This window comes from Lissotriton vulgaris, chromosome 9 (genome assembly GCF_964263255.1).
Source record: "Lissotriton vulgaris chromosome 9, aLisVul1.2, whole genome shotgun sequence".
Classification (NCBI taxonomy): domain Eukaryota; kingdom Metazoa; phylum Chordata; class Amphibia; order Caudata; family Salamandridae; genus Lissotriton; species Lissotriton vulgaris.
In genome coordinates, this window is record NC_141697.1 from 595,953,400 (window position 1) to 595,975,422 (window position 22,023).

Sequence of the window (22,023 nt, forward strand, 5' to 3'; positions counted from 1 at the left end):
GCTGTGCTACTGGCTATGAACCCAGCATCCCTCCTTATGTAGACAGCGAGCTATGTTCCAAACTCCTCTTTGGCCCTGCGTTGTCCTCTGCCTCTCCGCCTCAGCGTTGTCACCTGCCTCTCCTCTCTGCCCCTGCGTTGTGTCCTGCCTCTCCTCTCTGCCCCTGCGTAGTCACCTGCCTCTCCTCTGTGCCCCAGCGTTGTCACATGCCTCTCCTCTCTGCCCTTGCAATGTCACCTGCCTCTCCTCTCTGCCCCTGCGTTGTGTCCTGCCTCTCCTCTCTGTCCCTGCGTTGTGTCCTGCCTCTCCTCTCTGCCCCTGCGTTGTTTCCTGCCTCTCCTCTCCGCCCCTGCCTCTCCTGGGTTGTATCCTGCCTCTCCTCTCCGCAGTGTGTCCTGCCTCTCCTCTCTGCCCCTGCGTTTTCCTGCCTCTCCTCTCTTCTCTGCAATTGCATTGTGTCCTGCCTCTCCTCTCCTCTCTTCTATGCCCGTGCGTTGTGTCCTGCCTCTCCTCTCCTCTCTGCGTTGTCCTGCCTCTCCTCTCTGCCCCTGCGTTGTGTCCTGCCGTCTTCTCTGCCCCTGCCTTGTCACCTGCCGCTCCTCTCTGCCCCATGTCCTGCCTCTCCTCTCTGCCCCTGCGTTGTGTCCTGCCGCTCCTCTCTGCCCCTGCGTTGTCACCTGCCTCTCCTCTTTGCCCCTGCGTTGTGTCCTGCCTCTCCTCTCTGCCCCTGCGTTGTCCTGCCTCTCCTCTCTGCCCCTGCGTTGTAGAAGACCTGGCACATGTTACTTGAGGCACACTGGAGTGGTGGTGTTAAAGACGGGCACTGCTTTCAGAGTCTTTGGCTCCTAAGGGGGACCCCAATCACCTGCCAGCTCTTTCACAGGAGCACAACATTTCCATGCTCCCCCATCTGACCAAAGCTTCCATTCCAGACGACAGACCCCGGTATCTCACAGAGGATCACACAACACCACAGACACACACCACACACACCACACACACACACACATACACACACCACCACACACATAACACTACACACATAAGACCACACACACACCACACAAACACCCCCCACACACTCACCATGCACACAACCACACACACACACACACACACACACACACACACACGCACACACACACACACACACACACACACACACACACACACACACACCCAGCCGTCAGTGCACACTTTCAACAGGCACACACACACCAGTCGTCACTGCACGCTTTCGCCAGGAACACCAACACACACACACCACCAGCTGTCAGTGCACGCTTTCACTAAGCACATACAATACCAGCCGTCATTGCACGCTTTCACCAGGCACACACACCACCAGACGTTTGTGCACGCTTTCACTAGGCACACACACCACCAGTTGCCAGTGCACGCTTCCACCAGGCACACACACCTCCAGCCGGCAGTGCACGCTTCCACCAGGCGCACACACCACCAGCCATCAGTGCACAATTTCTACAGGCACACACACCACCAGCGATCAGTACACACATCAATTGTTTTTTTTTTGTGTGAAAATTTCTTTATTGGCAGGATAAACGAAGGTATAGCAATCAGAGCATAACAGTTCGGTACTTAAGTCTCATATTTGCATCATATGATCGCTCTGTCAGGATATAGACATTTTCATTTTTCAATATGTTACTGTAACACCCCAACTAAACTCCCCCCTCCCTTGCCCTCCCCCCCTTCAGGCACTTCCAATTCACTTTTATACCAGCTCGTGATGTCGGACAGTCCTACACGTGTGCATGGCGGGTGTAACAGCATCCCTGTTGAATGCGCACTAGGGGCACGTGGGGTTAGACACTGTCGTGTGAGTGCCATCTGCGGCCGTGCACCTCTATATTCGTGTGATGGGTCCCACCTGTTGGTTGCCGCCGCTTATGTGTGAGTCTATGAAGTGGAACGACCCTCATTCCTGGTGTCCCAAGTCTATGGTGTGTTCTGAATCCGAATCGTTCCCCGACTCCAATGACCCCAACAAAGCATTCCAGTCTAGGGAAATGGGGTGCTTCCTAAGCCCTCTGCGTTCTTCGCGCTGTAACGTCGTACTTTCAGCCTTTCCCCACCTCACTAGCTAGGCCCTCCACATCTCAGGGTCTGGTGGCTTGGGGGACTTCCACCTCATGGTGATCACACGCTTCGCTAAGATCATGGCTAAGTCTGTGAACCGTGTACCTACGCTCTTTCTCCGCTCCACAGGGCCCAGTCCCAGGAGGGTATATTCCAACGTGTTGTATGGTTTGGAAGGGACCAGCCTGGCTAAATCAGACTGCACTGAGGCCCAGTAGTACCCCAGCTTAGGGCAATCCCATAGCATATGAACCAGTCGGGCATCCTCCCCCCCACATCTTGGGCATGTATTAGGAGTGTCTGGGAACATAGTGTGCAGGCGGTGAGGTGTCAGATATGCCCGATGGAGGAGCATGAGCTGTATGAATTTAAACTTCTGGTTCCTCGATACCTTTTTGGGGTACCTCAATATCCTGTCCCATTCCGTATCTCTGAGCGTTCTCCCAATGTCGTGTTCCCACTTATCTCGTAATGGTTGCAGTGATATGGCCCTGCCCTTTCTTATACCATGCGATATCCACCTGGTCAGGTGGCTGCCAGTCCCCATTAGATACTGCTTCGTGATTAGCGGGTTCGTGGGTGGCTCCGTCCCGTCAGGGGCCCATGCCTGTGCGTTGTAACATTTCACACCTGCGTGTAGCAAGAACGACCTCCCAGGTGAGTGGTGTGTAATGCGAAAGTCCTCAAAAGCCATCATCTTGCCATCATTAAAGAAATCCCCCACCTGGGTCACTCCCAAGTCGTGCCAATCTGTAAGCATGTGGTTTGATAGTGTTCGCAGCCCAGCTGGTAACCCTAGTAGTGGTATCGTAGGGGCGTAAGTTGACGTGGGAGACGTGTATTTCACAGCCCGCCTCCAGTGTTCAATCGCTATGCGGAGAAGGGGGGGTGTGGATCTCGGGATCCCCGCCTTCGGGAGCAATAGGGCGTGAACCCTCCCTCTATTCCATTCTGAGTCAGACATATCAATTTCGTGCAAGTTGCGTCCTGCCAGCCAGTAGGCAAGCCATTGCAGTTGACATGCAAAGTTATATGCCCGGAGGTCCGGGACCCCCATACCACCCGCGGACGTGGGAAGCTGCAATTTCTTTAGGCTAATACGTCACCTCCCGGTGCCCCAGACCAATTCCGTCAACAGGGTGTCAAGTGTTTTGAATATCGCGGCGGGAATTTTCAGCGGTAGTCCGGTAAAGTAGTACAGCAAACGTGGCAGGACCACCATCTTGGTAATAGTCACCCTGCCCGCCACCGCTAACGGGAGCGTGATCCAAAATCGCACCTGTGCCCTCAGCTTCGTAATCGCCCTTCCCACGTTGCCCTCTAGCAGGTCCCTTGGATCTCTATACACTTGTAACCCTAGGTAGCGGAAAGTGTGCTCCGCCACCTGGAAAGAGTAAGGTGCAAAGGGAAGATGAGTTTCCATCCTGGCTGCAGAGAAGAAAAACCCATATGACTTGGGTTCGCTAATCGTAAGGCCCGACATGGTGCTAAAGGTATTAAATATTTCGGGCACCGGGTCTAAGTCCACTCCCAGGTCTCCGAAATAGAGTATAATATCGTCCGCGTACGCTGATACCACATGCGTCGTCTCACCCCTTCGTACACCTCTGTGTTGCGCGGACTTCCGGAGTTTGCATAGTAGAGGCTCTAGCGCTAGTATGAACAGCAGCGGGGATAATGGGCATCCCTGCCTGGTACCCTTAGCCACTGCCAATTGCGCCGATATGCACCTATTTGTGCGGACCCGTGCAGTTTGATATGTGTAAAGTAGTTTCACCCAACTAATGTACTCTATCGGTAGCCCAAAATATTCGAGTACCGCAAACTTGTAGTCCCACTTGATGGAGTCGAAGGCTTGCTTCAGGTCTAGTGATACGCAGCCCTCTGTCCCCGACCCTCCCGGTGTACCTAGCATGATTTGGCTGAGGCGCCGCAGGTTCATAGCAGTGCTTCTGCCCGGAACAAAGCCACACTGGTCTGGGTGTATGAGCGATGGAATGTATTGAGTCAGTCTGTTCGCTAGTAGTTTACTTAATATTTTGAAATCCGTGTTTAGTAGTGATAACGGTCTGTAATTTGCTATGCATAGGCCGTCCCTATCCGGTTTCAGCAGTGATACTATTAGTGCTTGTAGTGTGGACTGTGGAAGACCCCGGGACTTAAGTGCCTCCCTATAAACCTCCAGTAGTCGTGGTGCCAGAAGATCTATGAAGGCTCCATAGAATTCCACTGGCAGGCCGTCCGTGCCCGGGGCTTTGTTCCGTGGAAGGGCGCGGATGGCCTGTCTAATTTCTGCTACTGTGATGGGCCTTGCCAACTCTTTCCTCTGTCTCTCCTACAGTTTTGGAATTTCCAACCCCCTCATGAAGTCCCCGAGGGCCCCATCTGCCATGGGGTCGTGCGGGCCGTATAACGTCCCATAGTAGTCTTGAAACGCAGCGTTCACACTCAGTTGCGTTGTGGCCATGGTCCCCCCCCTGGTCAAGTACCTCCATTATGGGCAAGTGTATCGGGTCGTCTTTTACCAGCTGTGCTAATAAAGGTCCTGCCTTGTCTGCCTGTGCATGTTGTCTACTCGTGTACTCTCGGTAGTCAAGGATACGCAGCTCCTCTAACAGTTCTGCATGTTGGATGTGTGCTTCCTGTAGGGGCGTGAAAGGCACATTCGTGTCGGCAGCTTCACTCTCCAGTGGTGCTAGTCGTCCCTCTACATCCCGAAGTTTGTCCATCACAATGTGCCTCATGCCCACCCGTGTGCTCATCGCTTCACCCCGAATCGTGACCTTGAAAGCATCCCACTCCACCTGGCGGGCGCTCGCTGACCCCCTGTTTATGTCAAAGTAAGTTACAATGGCCATCTCTAGTGATGCGCGGAAAGTCGAGTCCTCTAATAGGTCCGGGTTAAGGCGCCAAGTTGGTATGGGAGTTGGGATCCTACCCCACTGAAAAGTGACTTCCACCGGACTGTGGTCTGAGAAAGTTTTCCCCATGTGTTCCGCCGTTAGAATCGACCCCAAGAGTGGCGTGGTGCAGAACACATGATCTATTCTGGTGTGCAACTTATGTGGTGGTGAATAGAATGTATATTCCCTGTCCAATATGTGTTTGCCACGCCATGCATCTGTTAATTGCCAGCCCTCTGCCCACTGCGCTAGCGCCTCAGCCTGTTTCCTACTTTCCGTGGCCTGTAATGGTGGGTGCGATCTTTCCATTGAGACATCTAGTACGGCATTAAAATCCCCTCCCAGCAACCAGGGAAAATCAGCCCAATCAGCCAGCACTCCGCTAAGCGTCACCAGGAACGCTGATTGGTTCGAGTTCGGTGCATAAACACTTCCCAACACAACAGGGCAACCATCCAGTAACCCCCGGACAAATACATATCTGCCATTCGTATCCGCCCTCAGCTCCACCAGTTTGAAGGGGACCGAGTTCCTCAGCCATACAGCTGCCCCTCTCGAAAAGGCTGAGTAAGAGGTGGCGAACAATTGACCCTTCCACTTCTTAAGCAATTTCCCACTTTCTGAGGTCGTTAAATGGGTTTCCTGAAGGCAGGCAATATTGACCTTCCTGCGATTCAGTTGAGCTAAGATTCTATGCCTTTTGTGGACCGACCCCATGCCACGAACATTCCAAGTGCACAATTTATAGTCATTAAGGGTCCCCATCCCTAGCGGCAGCAGGTGTAGTCGATGGATTCCGCACCATGGAGCGGGTATAATTAAACAACCATGAGTCTCGTGCCCGTACAAGAAACAACCCCGTAACTCCCAGGTCCCCGAACAAAACCTTCCGGGATCCAAACAGTAGAGCCCAACGTGGGCTTGTCTTACAGTTAAACATGTCTATACGGTGGGGGTCTGGGGCCTCTTACACCAGTCCAGAGTCAGTTGGTAGCACTCCATCGCACCAAGAGCAAAGAAGGCCCCCCCCCCCCCCCGATCGCCTCACAGATAATTCATACATTACCATCCGACTTGTCGCCTAGTCACAGTCACAGGTCATGCGCTTCTTGTGCCGTGATCTTGGGAAACAGCTGCAGGCTATCGGCAGACCCTGACACCTCCGTGTGGGTGGTAGAGCGGCTGGCTGAGGTGGCAGGGTCCCGGGCGTCGTGTTCAGCCAAGGCGGCCGATGTCAGATGGACCGGCCCCTCGGTCCTGGCCGATGACGGTCCCCCAGAGTCCGCGTGCCGGTGCATGTGTTCCTTGGTCGCTCCCCGCTGGTGTCGGCCTCCTTGGTGCGATGATCCCTCGCCGTGGTCCCCCCCAAAGGCATCCTGCGAGTTCGGGGGCGTCAGTGTCACCTCGATCCATTCCGCCGCCTCCTCCGGTGATTCAAAAAAGTAGGACCTATTGTTATAAAGCACCTTGAGTCGTGCCGGAAACAGCAGTGCGTACTTCAGATCTCTGTCCAGCAGCATGCGCTTAACTCCCAGGAACGTCGAGCGGGCCCTCTGCACCGCCGGGGTGAAATCTGGATACACAGAGATAGTCTTGTCCTCAAAGCGCAATGGGGCTTTCTCTCTTGCGGCCCTCAGGACCGAGTCACGGTCTTTGTAGTGTAGCAGGCGGGCAATTAAGGGGCGCGGTGACGCTCCCAGTTTAGGCGGCCTTGCCGGCATCCGGTGCGCTCTCTCCACGCTATATAGTGGCGTGAGGTCTTGGGGATCCACTATCTTTTTTAGCCAGTCCTCCACGAATTGGGTAGGGTCTTTCCTTCGCTTTTCTCTGGAATACCCAGTATGCGCACGTTATTGCGGCGGGCCCGCCCTTCCGCATCATCCAGCTTGTCCCAGATCGATTTGATCTGCTTGTCCATTTGCTCGAGTTTCGTAGAGTGGGAAGTTTGTTGTGGTATGAGGTCGTCTAGCGCTATTTTGTGCTCTTTGACTTTCTCCGCCAGCTTCGTATGGTCCGCCTTGAGCAGTGAGAGGCTCGTCGCCATGCTGTCCATTCGGGATTCGAGCGCCTCCCTGGACGCCTTGATCTCCATTAGTATAAGGTCCAGTTTCGCATCTTGTGAAGATTTGCCCGTCGGGGGAATCATCTCCACGTTCGAGGACGCCAGCGGGTCCTTCGAGCCAGTGGATTGAAGATCAGCTCCAGCTCCGTGGTCCTGCGCCTTGGTCCTGTTCCTGCCCATATTGCGCGTTGGATGTGTCCCCAGTGCTATTGGTCTGGGCCAGCGGCGAGGGGGCCCCAGTCGCGTGATATGCCGGTGTCCCCCACGTACAGTCGCCAGGGAGGGGTCACCCGTCGCCGCTCCTCCACGTCCGGCGTATGCAGGAGGCCTCACCAGCCCCCCCCCAGGGCCCGGCAGTCACAGTCAAGAAAAAGGGGGTTCAGGAATGGCGGCCCACACAGCTCTCCCGGGAGCTGGCACCTCTCACCCTTATTGCTCCAGGAAAGGGGGGGTAGGGGGCCACTCAAGGCTAAATGTTGTCTGCGGCGGGGTGCCTATTATCCCGCTCCGTGCACTGTACCTTCCGGCCGGCGGCCCGATTCAGCAGACAGTGTCCTCGTGGTGCCGGGGGTGGAGGGGGGGGGGGGGAGGGGGGGCCCTCTGTCCGGCCCGCCACCGACAATGGCCCGCGCAGTCCCTCCGGGCAGCGGCACTCGGGGCAGGTCAGTCTTGGCAGCGTTCCCAGGGGGTCCGTTGAGCGCGGCGGGGATAGGCGCGCTCAGGCCGTGAACTAACGCGGTCAGCGCCGCTTCCTCACCAGGCAGACAGGGCGGAACGGCAGTCCCCGCAGGCAGCGCCCTCACCGGCTTCGGGCTCCCGGGGTGATCGGCAGGTTGCTGTCAAGTGTCCCTCTCATGAGTCTTCCGCCGGCGTGTTCCGGCTCACCGCCCCTCAGCGTCCCAGGTTGCACCCGCAGCAGCCCTAGCCGGCTCTGGCCGCCCCCACACGCTAGACCGCCGCTCCACCTCGAGGGCCAGGCCGCTCCCGAATCACCGCCAGTAGACAGCCGTCCGCAGTCTTCCACAGTCGCTGATCGGCGTCGGGGGTCCGCACCGCCTCCCGGGACCGGGGGGTGTATCGTGGCAATCGGGGGGGGGGGTAGGGGGGTACAGGATATTCAGCTAGTGTAGGTGGTTATGGACGGAGCCTCGCTAGATCACGTCCGCCATGTTCGGTCCTTGGCCACGCCCCCCCATCCACACATCAATTGTTAATGCATCCACAATTAACTATTGTAGCATCGCAGTATGGCACACTTTACTTTTAAACATTTTCATCTAAAGCGCAGCATGCTACAATTCCAATCAAACCCACATAATTCTACTACACACCACATGCATACACTCCATAACACATGGCGAAAAGACATTGCCATTTACAATGCCATTAGATCAAACTCAAATAAATCCGAGACCTATTGCATTTCCAATGCTTGTTTACCTTGGTATGGTCATGCAATTGAACTAATACAATTTTACTTACTTACTATTCCTTTTCTTATATTCTAAGAAGGAAAAGAGGACATTAGAACATCACTCCTCCCCGTTGGTGGTCAATACTTTAATCAGTTTTCAGAACCTTGTCTTTTCCAGTTCTGAGTTGACACCGGTGCTGGCGAATGATGGGATACACTTTCCCCGCCCCTTAGGAGGCCTGTATTCACACAGAACCATTTAAGACAAATGCTAGTGCAGTGTTCCACCATAAAGTTATGTATATGCACTACTGCCTTTTTTAGGTCGAGTAATTTATTACTCAAAACTATTGTGTTGAAACCAACTCTTAAAACCAAGGGCTTTGGGGGATTACGCACAGTGCATGTGCCCGTGCACGCGCTTTTCTCCCAAGCCTCGGCATCACACTTCAAAGGAATTCCTTCCGCTCCTTATCTCCTCAGGCACTTAGCGTCTACGTGTGTCTCCCAGGCTCCTCGCAGTGCCATATGTCCTCACGGCATCACACTTCTAACGTGAACGACCGTCTGCTCTTTGGAATGCTGGCATGGTTGCCCAGTGCTGCCTGATCTTCTTCAAAGGCAGCTTGTAACCCGAGCTGCCCTCTGCCTTTGCATTCTGAACTCTTTCTTGGATTTCACACACAGTCCATAGCGCTTCCTTCTACCTTTCACCAGGCACACACACACACACCACCAGCCATCAGTGCACGCTTTCACCAGGCACACACACACACACACCACCAGCCATCAGTGCACGCATTCACCAGGCATACACACCACCGGCCGTTAGTGCACGCTTTCATCAGGCACACACACATATCACCAGCCATCAGTGCACGCTTTCACCAGGCATACACACCACCGGCCCTCAGTGCACACTCTCACCAGGCACAGACACCATCAGCCATCAGTGCCCACATTCACCAGGCATACACACAACCGCCATCAGTGCACAGTTTCACCAGGCACACACACACACCACCAGCCATCAGTGCACGCTTTCACCAGGCATACATACTACTGGCCGTCAGTGCACACTTTCACCAGGCACACACACACACCACCAGCCATCAGTGCACGCTTTCACCAGGCATGCACACCACCGGCCGTCAGTGCACACTCTCACCAGGCACAGACACCATCAGTCATCAGTGCACGCTTTCACCGGGCACAAACACCACCAGCCGTCAGTGCACGCTTCCACCAGGCACACACCAGCAAACGGCAGTGCACGCTTTCACCAGGCACACACACCACCAGCCGTCAGTGCACGCTTTCACCAGGCACACACCACAAGCTGTCAGTGCACGCTTTCACCAGAGACACACACTACCAGCCATCAGTGCACGCTTCCAACAGGCACACACACCACAAGCCGGACAGGCACACACACACCACCAGCCATCATTGCATGCTTTCAACCGGCACACACTCACACCACCAGCCATCAGTGCACGCTTTCACCAGGCATAGACTCCACTGGCCGTCAGTGCACACTTTCACTGAGCACAGACACCATCAGTCAGTGCACGCTTCCACCAGGCACACACCACCAGCTGTCAGTGCACACTTTCACCAGGCACACACACACACCGCCAGCCATCAGTGCATGCTTTCACCAGGCATACACACCACCGGCCGTCAGTGCACACTTTCACCAGGCACACACACACCACCAGCCATCAGTGCACGCTTATACCAGGCATACACACCACCGGCCGTCAGTGTACGCTTTCACCAGGCACACACACACACCACCAGCCATCAGTGCACGCTTTCACCAGGCATACACACCACCGGCCGTCAGTGCACGCTTTCACCAGGCACACACACACACCACCCGCCATCAGTGCACTCTTTCACCAGGCACAAACACCACCAGCCGTCAGTGCACGATTCCTCCAGGCACACACCACCAGATGTCAGTGCAAGCTTTAAGCAGGCACACACACCACCAGCCGTCAGTGCGCGCTTCACCAGGCACACACCACCAGCCATCATTGCATGCTTCCACCAGGCACACACAGCACCGGCCAGGCACACACACAGCACCAGCCATCAGTGCATGCTTTCAAAAAGCACACACACACCACCAGCCATCAGTGCTCGTTTTCACCAGGCATACACACGACCGGCCGTCAGTGCACACTTTCACCGGGCACAGACACCATCGGTCGTCAGGGCACGCTTACACCAGGCACACACCACCAGACGTCAGTGCATGCTTTCACCAGGCACACACACACACACACACCGCCAGCCATCAGTGCACGCTTTCACCAGGCACACACCACCAGCCGTCAGTGCACGCTTTCACCAGGCACACACACACACCACCAGCCATCGGTGCACGCTTCCACCAGGCACACACACCACCAGCCGGCCAGGCCCACACACACCACCAGCCTTCAGTGCACGCTTTCACCGGGCACACACACCACCAGCCATCAGTGCACCATTTCTACAGGCACACACACCACCAGCCATCAGTGCACACATCAATTGTTAACGCATCCACAATTAACTATTGTAGCAATCACAGTATGGCACACTTTACTTTTAAACATATTCATCTAAAGCGCAGCATGCCACCATTCCCTCACCCTCAGCACCCTCACACACTCTGCAATGGAACATACACTCCAAATACCACTCAGTACCACATAATTACACTGCACTCAATGCAACATACACTTTAAATACCACTCAGTGCCACATAATTACACTGCACTCAATGCAACATACATTCCAAATACCACTCAGTGCCACATAATTACACGCCACATAATTACACTGCACTCAATGCAACATACATTCCAAATACCACTCCGTGCCACATAGGTATATGCAACATAATTACACTGCACACAATGCAACATACATTCCAAATACCACTCAGTGCCCCATAATTACACACCACATAATTACACTGCACTGAATGCAACATACACTCCAAATACCACTCAGTGCCACATAATTAAACTCCACATAATTACTCTGCACTCAATCCAACGTACATTCCAAATACCACTCAGTGCCACATAATTACACACCACATAATTACACTCTACTGAATACAACATACACTCCACACAATACCACTCAGTGCCACATAATTACACTGCACTCAATGCAACATACATTCCAAATACCACTCAGTGCCCCATAATTACACACCACATAATTACACTGCACTGAATGCAACATACACTCCAAATACCACTCAGTGCCACATAATTAAACTCCACATAATTACTCTGCACTCAATCCAACGTACATTCCAAATACCACTCAGTGCCACATAATTACACACCACATAATTACACTCTACTGAATACAACATACACTCCACACAATACCACTCAGTGCCACATAATTATATGCTACATAATTACACTGCGCTCAATGCAACATACACTCCAAATACCACTCAGTGCCACATAATTACACGCCACATAATTACACTGCACTGAATGCAACATACACTCCAAATACCACTCAGTGCCACATAATTACACGCCACAATTACACTGCACTCAATGCAACATACACTCCAAATAACACTCAGTGCCACATAATTACACAGCACTCAATGCAACATACACTCCAAATACCACTCAGTGCCACATAATTACACGCCACTTAATTACACTGCACTCAATGCAACATACACTCCAAATACCACTCAGTGCCACATATTTACACTGCACTCAATGCAACATACACTCCAAATACCACTCAGTGCCACATAATTACACGCCAGATAATTACACTGCACTCAATGCAACAGACACTCCACACAATACCACTCAGTGCCACATAATTATATGCTTCATAATTACACTGCGCTCACGGCAACATGCACTCAAAATACCACTCAGTGCCACATAATTACACGCCACAATTACACTGCACTCAATGCAACATACACTCCAAATAACACTCAGTGCCACATAATTACACAGCACTCAATGCAACATACACTCCAAATACCACTCAGTGCCACATAATTACACGCCACTTAATTACACTGCACTCAATGCAACATACACTCCAAATACCACTCAGTGCCACATAATTACACAGCACTCAATGCAACATACACTCCAAATACCACTCAGTGCCACATAATTACACGCCACATAATTTCAATGCAACATACACTCCAAATACCACTCAGTGCCACATACTTATATGCAGAAAGGTATAGATGCCTTCAAGGGGATTTGTTTAACAAAATATAATTAAACGTTATTCAACTAACTCTTTAGGACAAGTCAATGGTCCTTTCAAGAATAAGGACCATTGACCTGTCCTAAAGAGTTAGTTGAATCACGTTTAATTATATTTTGTTAAACAAATCCCCTTGAAGGCACCTATACCTTTCTACTTACTCACTCAAGCCCTCAAGGGTATTTTGGGATGCTCACTGTTCCTTAATCACATAGTTATATGCAACATACACTCCAAATACCACTCAGTGCCACATAGTTACACGCTACATAATTACACTGCACTCAATGCAACATACACTCCAAATACCACTCAGTGCCACATAATTAAACTCCACATAATTACTCTGCACTCAATGCAACGTACATTCCAAATACCACTCCGTGCCACATAATTACACGCCACATATTTACACTGCACTCAATGCAACATACACTCCAAATACCACTCAGTGCCACATAATTACACGCCAGATAATTACACTGCACTCAATGCAACAGACACTCCACACAATACCACTCAGTGCCACATAATTATATGCTTCATAATTACACTGCGCTCAACGCAACATGCACTCAAAATACCACTCAGTGCCACATAATTACACGCCACATAATTACACTGCACTCAATGCAACATACACTCCAAATACCACTCAGTGCCACATAATTACACAGCACTCAATGCAACATACACTTCAAATACCACTCAGTGCCACATAATTACACGCCACATAATTACACTGCACTCAATGCAACATACACTCCAAATACCACTCAGTGCCACATAATTACACAGCACTCAATGCAACATACACTTCAAATACCACTCAGTGCCACATAATTACACGCCACATAATTACAATGCACTCAATGCAACATACACTCCAAATACCACTCAGTGCCACATAATTACACGCCAGATAATTACACTGCACTCAATGCAACATACACTCCAAATACCACTCAGTGCCACATAATTACACGGCACACAATTACACTCTACTGAATACAATATACACTCCCCATATTACCACTCAGTGCCATATAATTACATGCCTCATACTTACACTCTGCGCAATGCAACATAAGTACACTTTATCTATCTGTCTATCTATCACCCTTCTATCTGTCTATCTCTCTATCACCCTCACTCTATCGCCCTCACTCTATCTATCTATCGCCCTCACTCTACCTATCGCCCTCCCTCTGTCTATCTATCGTCCTCACTCAATCTATCTATCTATCGCACTCACTCTATCTATCTATCGCATCACCACAGTATCACTCAGCACCACCAGAGCATCACTCAGGGGTACCACAACATCACTATGCGCTACCACAGCATCACTGAACGCCACAGCATCACTTGTCGCCACCACAACATCACTCCGCGCCACCACAGCATCAATCTTTGCAACCATTCAACAACTGGTTCAAATATGTTCTCTCAATGTTTCAAGCTTCATTACAAATGTCACAAAAATATGTTAATAGTTCACTTCTGTTCTTGGATTTTCATCACAATAAAATACAATGAACATAATCTTCACAAAAGTTATTTACAAAAGCTATTGCCATTATAAATTACAATAACTTTTAAGTATTAATTATTAAAAAAATAAATGCCATTTTTATTTGTAATATCAATACATCTAAGTCACGTAAATACAACACATATTGCATTACAAATGCTATAGGTGTCACATTTGCGAAAGTTAAAACTATTGGCATTGTAAATGACAGCTATTCAATTCACTATTTTCTAAACCAACACATAAATAAAAAATTTGTCATTTACAATACCAATAGCTCAAACTTTCCTAATGCGAGACCTATTGCATTGCAAATGCTTGTTTCCAATTAGGTCAGAAGTATGTTCCGTGAAGTCTCTGCTACCGGGGTTCTGGTTTGTTTAGCAGAAAAAAAAACATTGGCATAGCCAGCAGTATCTCTTGCGTAGGAGAGACCTATTAACTTTGTCAATGCTTGTTTCAATTGCCATGTATGGTCGTGGTCCAGTCTTTCTTTACTTTCTAGTGCCGTTCCCTTTGGTCCATGATAGGTTGGGATCATGGCTGCAATCAATGCCTCGTGGAGGACAGCGCGTCTCTTTGCTCCGTTCTGTCGTGCTCGCGGCTTCTCCAGCCTCGCAGGTACTGAAAAAAATAAAAATAGCCCGTGCTATCCAAAGCGAACTTTAACCTGGGGCTTGATATGTTGCTCTCGCAGTGGACCGACGTGCGCTGCAGCTCACGTGAGGTCTGAGAACGCGTCGCAGGGTTAAACTAAAGTGTGCAAAGTGAGGGGAGTGGCCTTACACGAACAGCGCTCACCAGGGATAGACCGCGGCCATGTTAGTCGTGTGGATTAAAAGGAGGGTCCAAACTGTAAAAGAAAATATCTTACAGTCCTTGTTTTTAGATGTGTGTAAATGCATGTGTTAGTTTAAAGAGAGAGAAGCTGGTAACACGAACGCTACACTGACAATGCTGCTAAGTCATGTTAATTTTGAGTAGATGTGGCGTTAGGCCACAGCTGCCGTCTTTGGAACGGGAAACCAGGTTCCAATCTCGACATCGGCTCCACATTCTGTGATTCTGGGAAAATCACTCAATCTTCTAGTGCCTAAAAAAAAAATGTGTCCATGTGTAAGGTTATTGGTGCACCTGTCAAGAGAGCCATAACCCGTGCTTTAATTGGGAAAAAATAAGTGCAGGTACTCATTAAAATGAGCTAGAGGTGTAGTGGGCGGGGCTAAGGGCAGGACATGATGATACTTAACGTCTATAATCGAAGCATCACACACCAAAACACATGATAACTGTTTATTTAAACAAAGCAGGTTAACTGATCACACAAAATGAAAGAGAAATGCAATAATATGTCAACATTTCCTTTTTTGGCAATAGTTGCACCTTCTTAATGCCATACTCTTAATTGCTGTTGTTTAGCACAATACTATATATTTCTGAGCAAGTGAGTAGGAATAAACTGAAAACACCCCCACTTCGAACCAAAGCTCTTATGGCACCAAGCAAATGAAGCAAATCATCATGACCCTCCCCAGAAGATATCTCTTGTCTCTTCCATCGATCTATCCATTCATCATTTCATCCAACCATTTACCTGCTGATGTTCACCATTTACTGTTTACATTCTGTTGCCTATTCAGTTTTTTATCCATCATTCAGTTGATTTTCACGATTCCATCTGTCCACCCTTAATATCCAAAACTATCCATCCTTCCTTAAACCTATCCATTAATCTTTTCATCCATCTCTTTATCCACCTTTTCACTCATCCATCAATCCTTTCGCTCATCTATCCATCAACCCTTTCACTCCTTAATATCATCCACCCTTTCACTCTATCCCTCCTTTCACTCATCCATCATCCACCCATCCATCATCCACCATCCACCTTTTCATCTATCCTCTCTACCTTTCATTCATCCATCCAATATTTATCTTATCCACCCATCATCGGCACTTATATCCAATCATCCACCCTCTTTCACCCATCCATCCACTCATCCATCCATTCATCTACACATCCACCCTTGCTCACTCATCCACTTATCCACTCACTCACTCATCAACCCTCCCTGCTACGTTATTTATGAACCTGTGTCGCCAGGCAGACATGTACACATGAAGGGCCACCCATTTTCTTTAAAATACCTCCTGAGAGTGTCTTGATTCTTTCTCTCACTTTTTTCTTACAAGAAACAGACTTACAAATGCAGGCAAACAGTCAAACATAAGCAGACACACAAAAGATTTTGGTATGTTAAAAGCCATGTTATACTCTTCACCATGGCTTTTTTAATTGCCACTGCCAGGTGATTGCCAGGATTTCTGTGTTTACGCAAATGCACAGTTTAGTGTGAATGTGTTGACAGCACAGGGCCAGAATGGACCCCAGAGCTGCCAAGGTTTCAGATTGCTATGTGTGACATTTTCATATTTTCATTGTAATTATGAGTGACATTTCAACAATATGAGTGACACTTTCTCACTAGCAAAATGAGGGAATCATATAAATATATAAAATGACACATTTGAGTAGAGCTGCTAATGTTTCAGATTGCTTATGTGTGACATTTTCATAGATTCTGTGGATTTACAAGAGTCAGGCAACAACTAGATGTGTAACACTTAGAGGGGTACCTTCTTGCGAGCATAACCATGGTATAAAGTCAATGGAAATAGACAAATATAAAAAATCACACTCATTTGAGCAACAAGAAGTCAAACTCTGCAGCAGGTGCTTTTAATAAAAATCAGCACCCTCCACCCCAACCTCCGCTTCAGGTGTGGCCAAACCACATGTAACAAAGGGATCTCTGTGACAAAAACAGCAACTCACTGAGCTATCCACATACAATACAATATGCCCTTTTGAAGGCGCATCAACCATCTAAGCTACTTAATGGTCAGAGTGCAAACTGTCAGTAGAGAAAACTCTGACTTCTCTACAGCAGCAACTATAATCCCATGAGTTATCTCTGATTTAGCAAGTCTAACTGTGCTGAGAATATAAAGGGCGCTGCTTTGTAGTGTGACTGTCAAGCAGGGATGTTAAACACTTTACACTTCTAACAAATCAGTAAAACTGCTAGTTTAGACAAAAAGTAGCGCATATTCAGCACAGACAGACAACTCGTGTGCCCATTTGCAAGGCCCTCTGCCGAGCTGGATGGAGCTCCTAATCATTTTTGTAACAAACAGTTTAAATGTCAGCAGCAGAAGAATATTAAATTATCTCTTTACAGCTGTCAGAACGATCCACCGAGGAGCTGCTGGGCTGGCACCGTGTGGATCGCTAGCCTGTCTCTTCGTCAGAGAGTCAGACAGCGAGCCTCTGCCTGTGTCATCTGCTCCCACTATGAGACTCACAATGGCGTGGTGAGTCTGGGGCAGAAGTTGGGATCTGCTAGGCACAGCAATAGCACATCATGTCGAGGTCAGGAGGAAGTGAGCAGGTGATCGAGTCTCGAACACCGGCTTCCTCCTTCAACTCCACTCCCTATTTCAATGTGCCTTGGCCGTACGCGCAGCGGGCGGGCGCAGCGGGCGCGCCTAAGGCAAGCCCGTCTGCGCCCGTCAGCGCTAAGGCAGGGCTCAGGACGAGCCATGCTGCCGGGTTGGATCCCACTCATCACATTGGTCCACGTATCCGGTATTCCAGCTCGGCATTAAGGTCCTTGCGAGGCCCATGTTGCGCCTCCTATCGCATGTTTACCGCGGACCCGGTAAGTGTTCTGGCTTGTCCTGACTGCGGCTTTCTTCCCTCCATTCAGCTCCGGTCGGAGGCACGGTGTATCGATACCTGCCTCACGGCCAGTTTTAAAGCCTGTCTTATTAATTCCAGATCTCTCAAACGGCACCATGTTGATATTGCCGATCTGGTTATGGATACTGACCTTGATCTCCTATTTGTGACGGAGACCTGGTTAGATGCATTCTCTAATCCGATAGTCACTTTGGCCACCCCCGCTGGGTATAAAATACACTGGTTTGACCGCCCACTGGGGAGAGGGGGGGTGTTGCCATATTGTACAGAGATTGCTGGGTCCTTCAGGGGGAAGCATCGAATAATTGGGTAGACTGTGAGGCTCTAGACTTCAGTCTGCAATTGTCGCCCCATTTTACCTTGGGCGGCTGTTTACTATATCACCCTCCGGGCCCTGCTGGGTTCTTTTTGGACACTTGCGGTGACATTATAGCGGAGAGAGCCCTTAGGTTTTCTAAATTCCTTTTGCTGGACGACTTCAATTTTCATCTAGACTCAGCAGAGTCGCCGGCCGCCGCCACTTTTCGGGATATCCTCCAGTTAGCTATGCTCTCCCAAAGGGTGGGTGATCCCACCCATAAGGGGGGGTCATACCTTGGACCTCATTTGTTCCAACTTCTCGGTCCTGGTGCAAAAACCCCTCCCGGTCACCTGGTCAGATCACTTTCCAGTATTCTTTTCGTGGACGACTTTGCGAGAACGCCCACCAGTCTGCCATCGTGCCCCAAAGGCCAAGAAGATTGATGCTGCACTTCTGAGCGCTAAGCTGGTGGTCTCAAGCCCGACTCTTGGGGGCACCTTATCGGATAATGTTACCACGTTTTCGAGCTGGATTAGTGATGCCGTTGTGGGCCTCTCGGCCGCCGGCCCTTGTAAGTTGGGGAGAGAAACCCCGTCCAAGCCTTGGTTCACCGCAGAGCTGAGGGATCTCAAACACTCTTGTAAGGTTTTGGAGAGAATATGGAGGGCCAGTGGCTATTGTCCTTTGGCCAAACAGGCTCTTAGGGACAAACAGAAAGTGTACTACACAGCCATCTCCTCAGCAAAAAGTTCCCATTTTGCCGCTCGCATTGATAGGGCGAACAATAATGCGAAGGAAATCTTTGCCATTGTGCAGAGTTTTGTGGCTCCTTGTGCACAGGAGGCTGTTGCTACCCCCTCAGTCACTTGGGCGAACACCTTGTCCAATCACTTTAGGGAGAAAATCAGGGATATTCAAGATTCCTTCCCAAAAATTGTGACGCCTGCTTTGCCCTTGGGGGGGTCTTGTGTGGCAAAGGACCTGGATTATTCCCTTTCTGCCTTTAGCCCCATCAACCTCTTGGCCTCCCGCAAAATCCTCGGGGCTCTGAAATCTGGTTCCCCCCACGACGCCTGCGCGGCTCGGTTGCTGGCAGATCTAGCTGACTCGATTAACCCAGAAGTTAATAATCTGATTAATCAGTCACTTCGCGAGGCACATGTCCCGCTTGCTTGGAAGCAGGCCCTTTTATTGCCTTTACTCAAGAAGCCCACTCTCGACCCCTCGCTTCCTGGTAATTACAGACCTATTTCTCTTTCGCCTAGCTTGGCCAAGGTCTGCGAAAAGGTGGTCACTTAGCAGCTAACCAACTATGTGGCGAAGTCGGGCGCGCTACATCCTGCGCAATCGGGGTTTCGGGTTGCCCACAGCACAGAGTTGGCATTGTTGGAGGTGGCTGAGGCTATTAGGGACTGTTTGGATGCCGGCGGGAGAGCAGCCTTGGTGATGCTGGATCTCTCAGCGGCTTTCGACACGGTTCCTCACTCTCTCCTTCTTAACCGACTTGCCGATATCGGCATTACGGGTATGGCGTGGAGTTGGTTGCTATCCTTTTTGGAGGACAGGTCACAGCAAGTCTGGCTGCCTCTGTTTTCCTCGTCATCCTCCCCTCTCTCCACTGGTGTCCCGCAGGGCTCTTCCCTTAGCCCTCTTTTGTTTAACATCTTTATGACTCCCCTGGTTTACCTCGCGGAGTCACTGGGGACTAGGGGGATGGCATATGCGGATGCCACACAGTTGTTGTTCACCTGGAGAAGGGGTGAGGACTCGGTCATCATGGTTCAGCGTTGTCTTTCTGCGGTGTTTCGCTGGCTGGCCAATGCACAACTTAAGTGCAACGAGGAGAAGTCGGAGGTGCTCCTGTTTGGGGCATTTCCTGCTGGCTTTAGAACTAGACTATGGCCTCCGGACTTTCCGCCCCTTCAATCAGACAAGGGCCTTGCAAAAAACTTGGGGGTGTGGTTTGAGGAAAATCTGAATTTTGCGACGCATGTCAAAAAACTCACAGGGACTTGTTTTGGTATACTTAAAACCCTGCGAAAATTCCTCCCCCTTCTGCCTATGGAGGCCAAAGAAACAGTAGTCCGGGCTTTGATCCTTTCGCGGTTGGATTATTCCAACGCGCTTTTAGTTGGTTGTCCAGGCTATTTGATAAAAAAGTTACAGGTAGTCCAAAAACGCGGCTGCTCGGCTCCTACTGGGCCTCTCTTCCAGGCAGAGTGTGCGGGTCCAGCTCCGCCACCTTCATTGGCTCCCTGTTGAGGTCCGTTTGAAATTTAAAATGTTGGTCATTGTCCAACGGGCCTTGTATGGATTGGGCCCATTCTATCTGCAGAAGCGTTTTACTTTTTATTCCCCCACTAGGACTCTGCGGTCTTCGGACCAACTCCTTATCCAGACTCAGCGTTTTTTGCGCCATAGGTTAGGTGGCTGCTCTTTCACCCGTAAAGCTGGCCTAGCCTGGAATGAGCTTCCTCTTGCTCTTAGGAAGGTTGCTGATCCGACTGTCTTTAAAAAGAGCCTAAAACACTATTGTTCTGAGCCCATTCTTTTGAGGCTTTGCCTGCTGTGTTGGTGGGCGGGGATTCAGGGTAGCAGCGCCGGGATACTCTGAGTAACTGTGCGCTTTAGAAATGCAGGATAACATAACATAACATGCAGCAGGGAAATTTCATGGGTGCACTGGGGCCCGGCTGGCAGGCAGGAAATGAAACATCCTGCCACAGCATTGGCATATAAGAAGCAGACCGGCCAATTGTGCAGAAAGCAGTTATATTAGCGCTCCAGGGGCTTCTTCGATCGCATTGTCTGGGCATTAACACTCACATCAAGAGAAAGGACGTGTGAGATTCCGCTGTCCTTTCCTCTGATAACATTTCTATGTTCAAAGTGTTACCCTGCACTGACTTTAACATATCATACCATAACGTCCCCCTCCGGCTCACCAGCACAGCCATGAGCCTAGCTTTTCATAAGTACCAGTACTCTCCTCAGAAGAAAAGAAGTGCCGGTACTCAAAGTGATAAATTTAGAAAGTGCCGGTACTCAGTACCGGTGAGTACCAGCCCATTTAAAGCACTGGCAATAAACTTCAGACTGAGTTCGCGCTATATAAAACTGAAAAAGAGCACCAAGAAAATCAATATCACTTTGTGTAATATAAGTGGTGCTCATGTAAAGCGCCCAAAAAACTTCAGATGGTTTTCGTGTTATGTAAAATAAATAAAATGTCAACTTGTCCTCTCTTGGGAAAGCTTACATCTGAGCGAAAATGCTGACGTCTCTTCTTAAAATTCTATGTCCGGACCGGAGGCTCCGATTATGCTTATCTCATCTCTTTACTAGAAATGCTCAGAAGCCAATCACGAAACAGTAAAGAAAAACACAACTACAATACCCATGAGTACTCTAGGTATCACCTGGTAAACCATAGAGTAGCCATTATAAAAGGTCCCCTAGAGAATAGTACATCCTCTTTCTTTGCTGCTCCGCAGCCAGTGAAGTGTGTTCTCTCCTTATATGTTTTTCATTACTTGCATTGCTTGTGCTTTATTTCTTACTGTATGCATATATTTGCTAACTGTTGTGCTGCCTGTCTTCGCGCTGTGTCTTGCGCTGTGCCGCTGTGTTCTTCGGCTTTCTGGCAGCGTTTGCAAGTGTCACGCTGT

General features: G+C 49.9%; 1 protein-coding gene across 2 annotated transcripts in view; it reads left to right on the forward strand.

Moving 5' to 3' along the window:
* CSKMT (citrate synthase lysine methyltransferase) overlaps nt 1–22,023 on the forward strand; it is a 168,472-nt gene that overhangs the window by 47,195 nt on the left and 99,254 nt on the right. Inside the window, exon 1 of one of the 2 annotated variants that reach the window (XM_086938199.1) lies at nt 14,782–14,912. The exons of the other annotated variant lie outside the window; for it this stretch is intronic. Coding sequence (XP_086794325.1) covers nt 14,831–14,912 — 82 coding nt within the window. The 5' untranslated portion in view covers nt 14,782–14,830. Of the gene's footprint in view, nt 1–14,781; nt 14,913–22,023 lie in introns of those variants that run through there. 2 annotated transcript variants of the gene reach the window in all.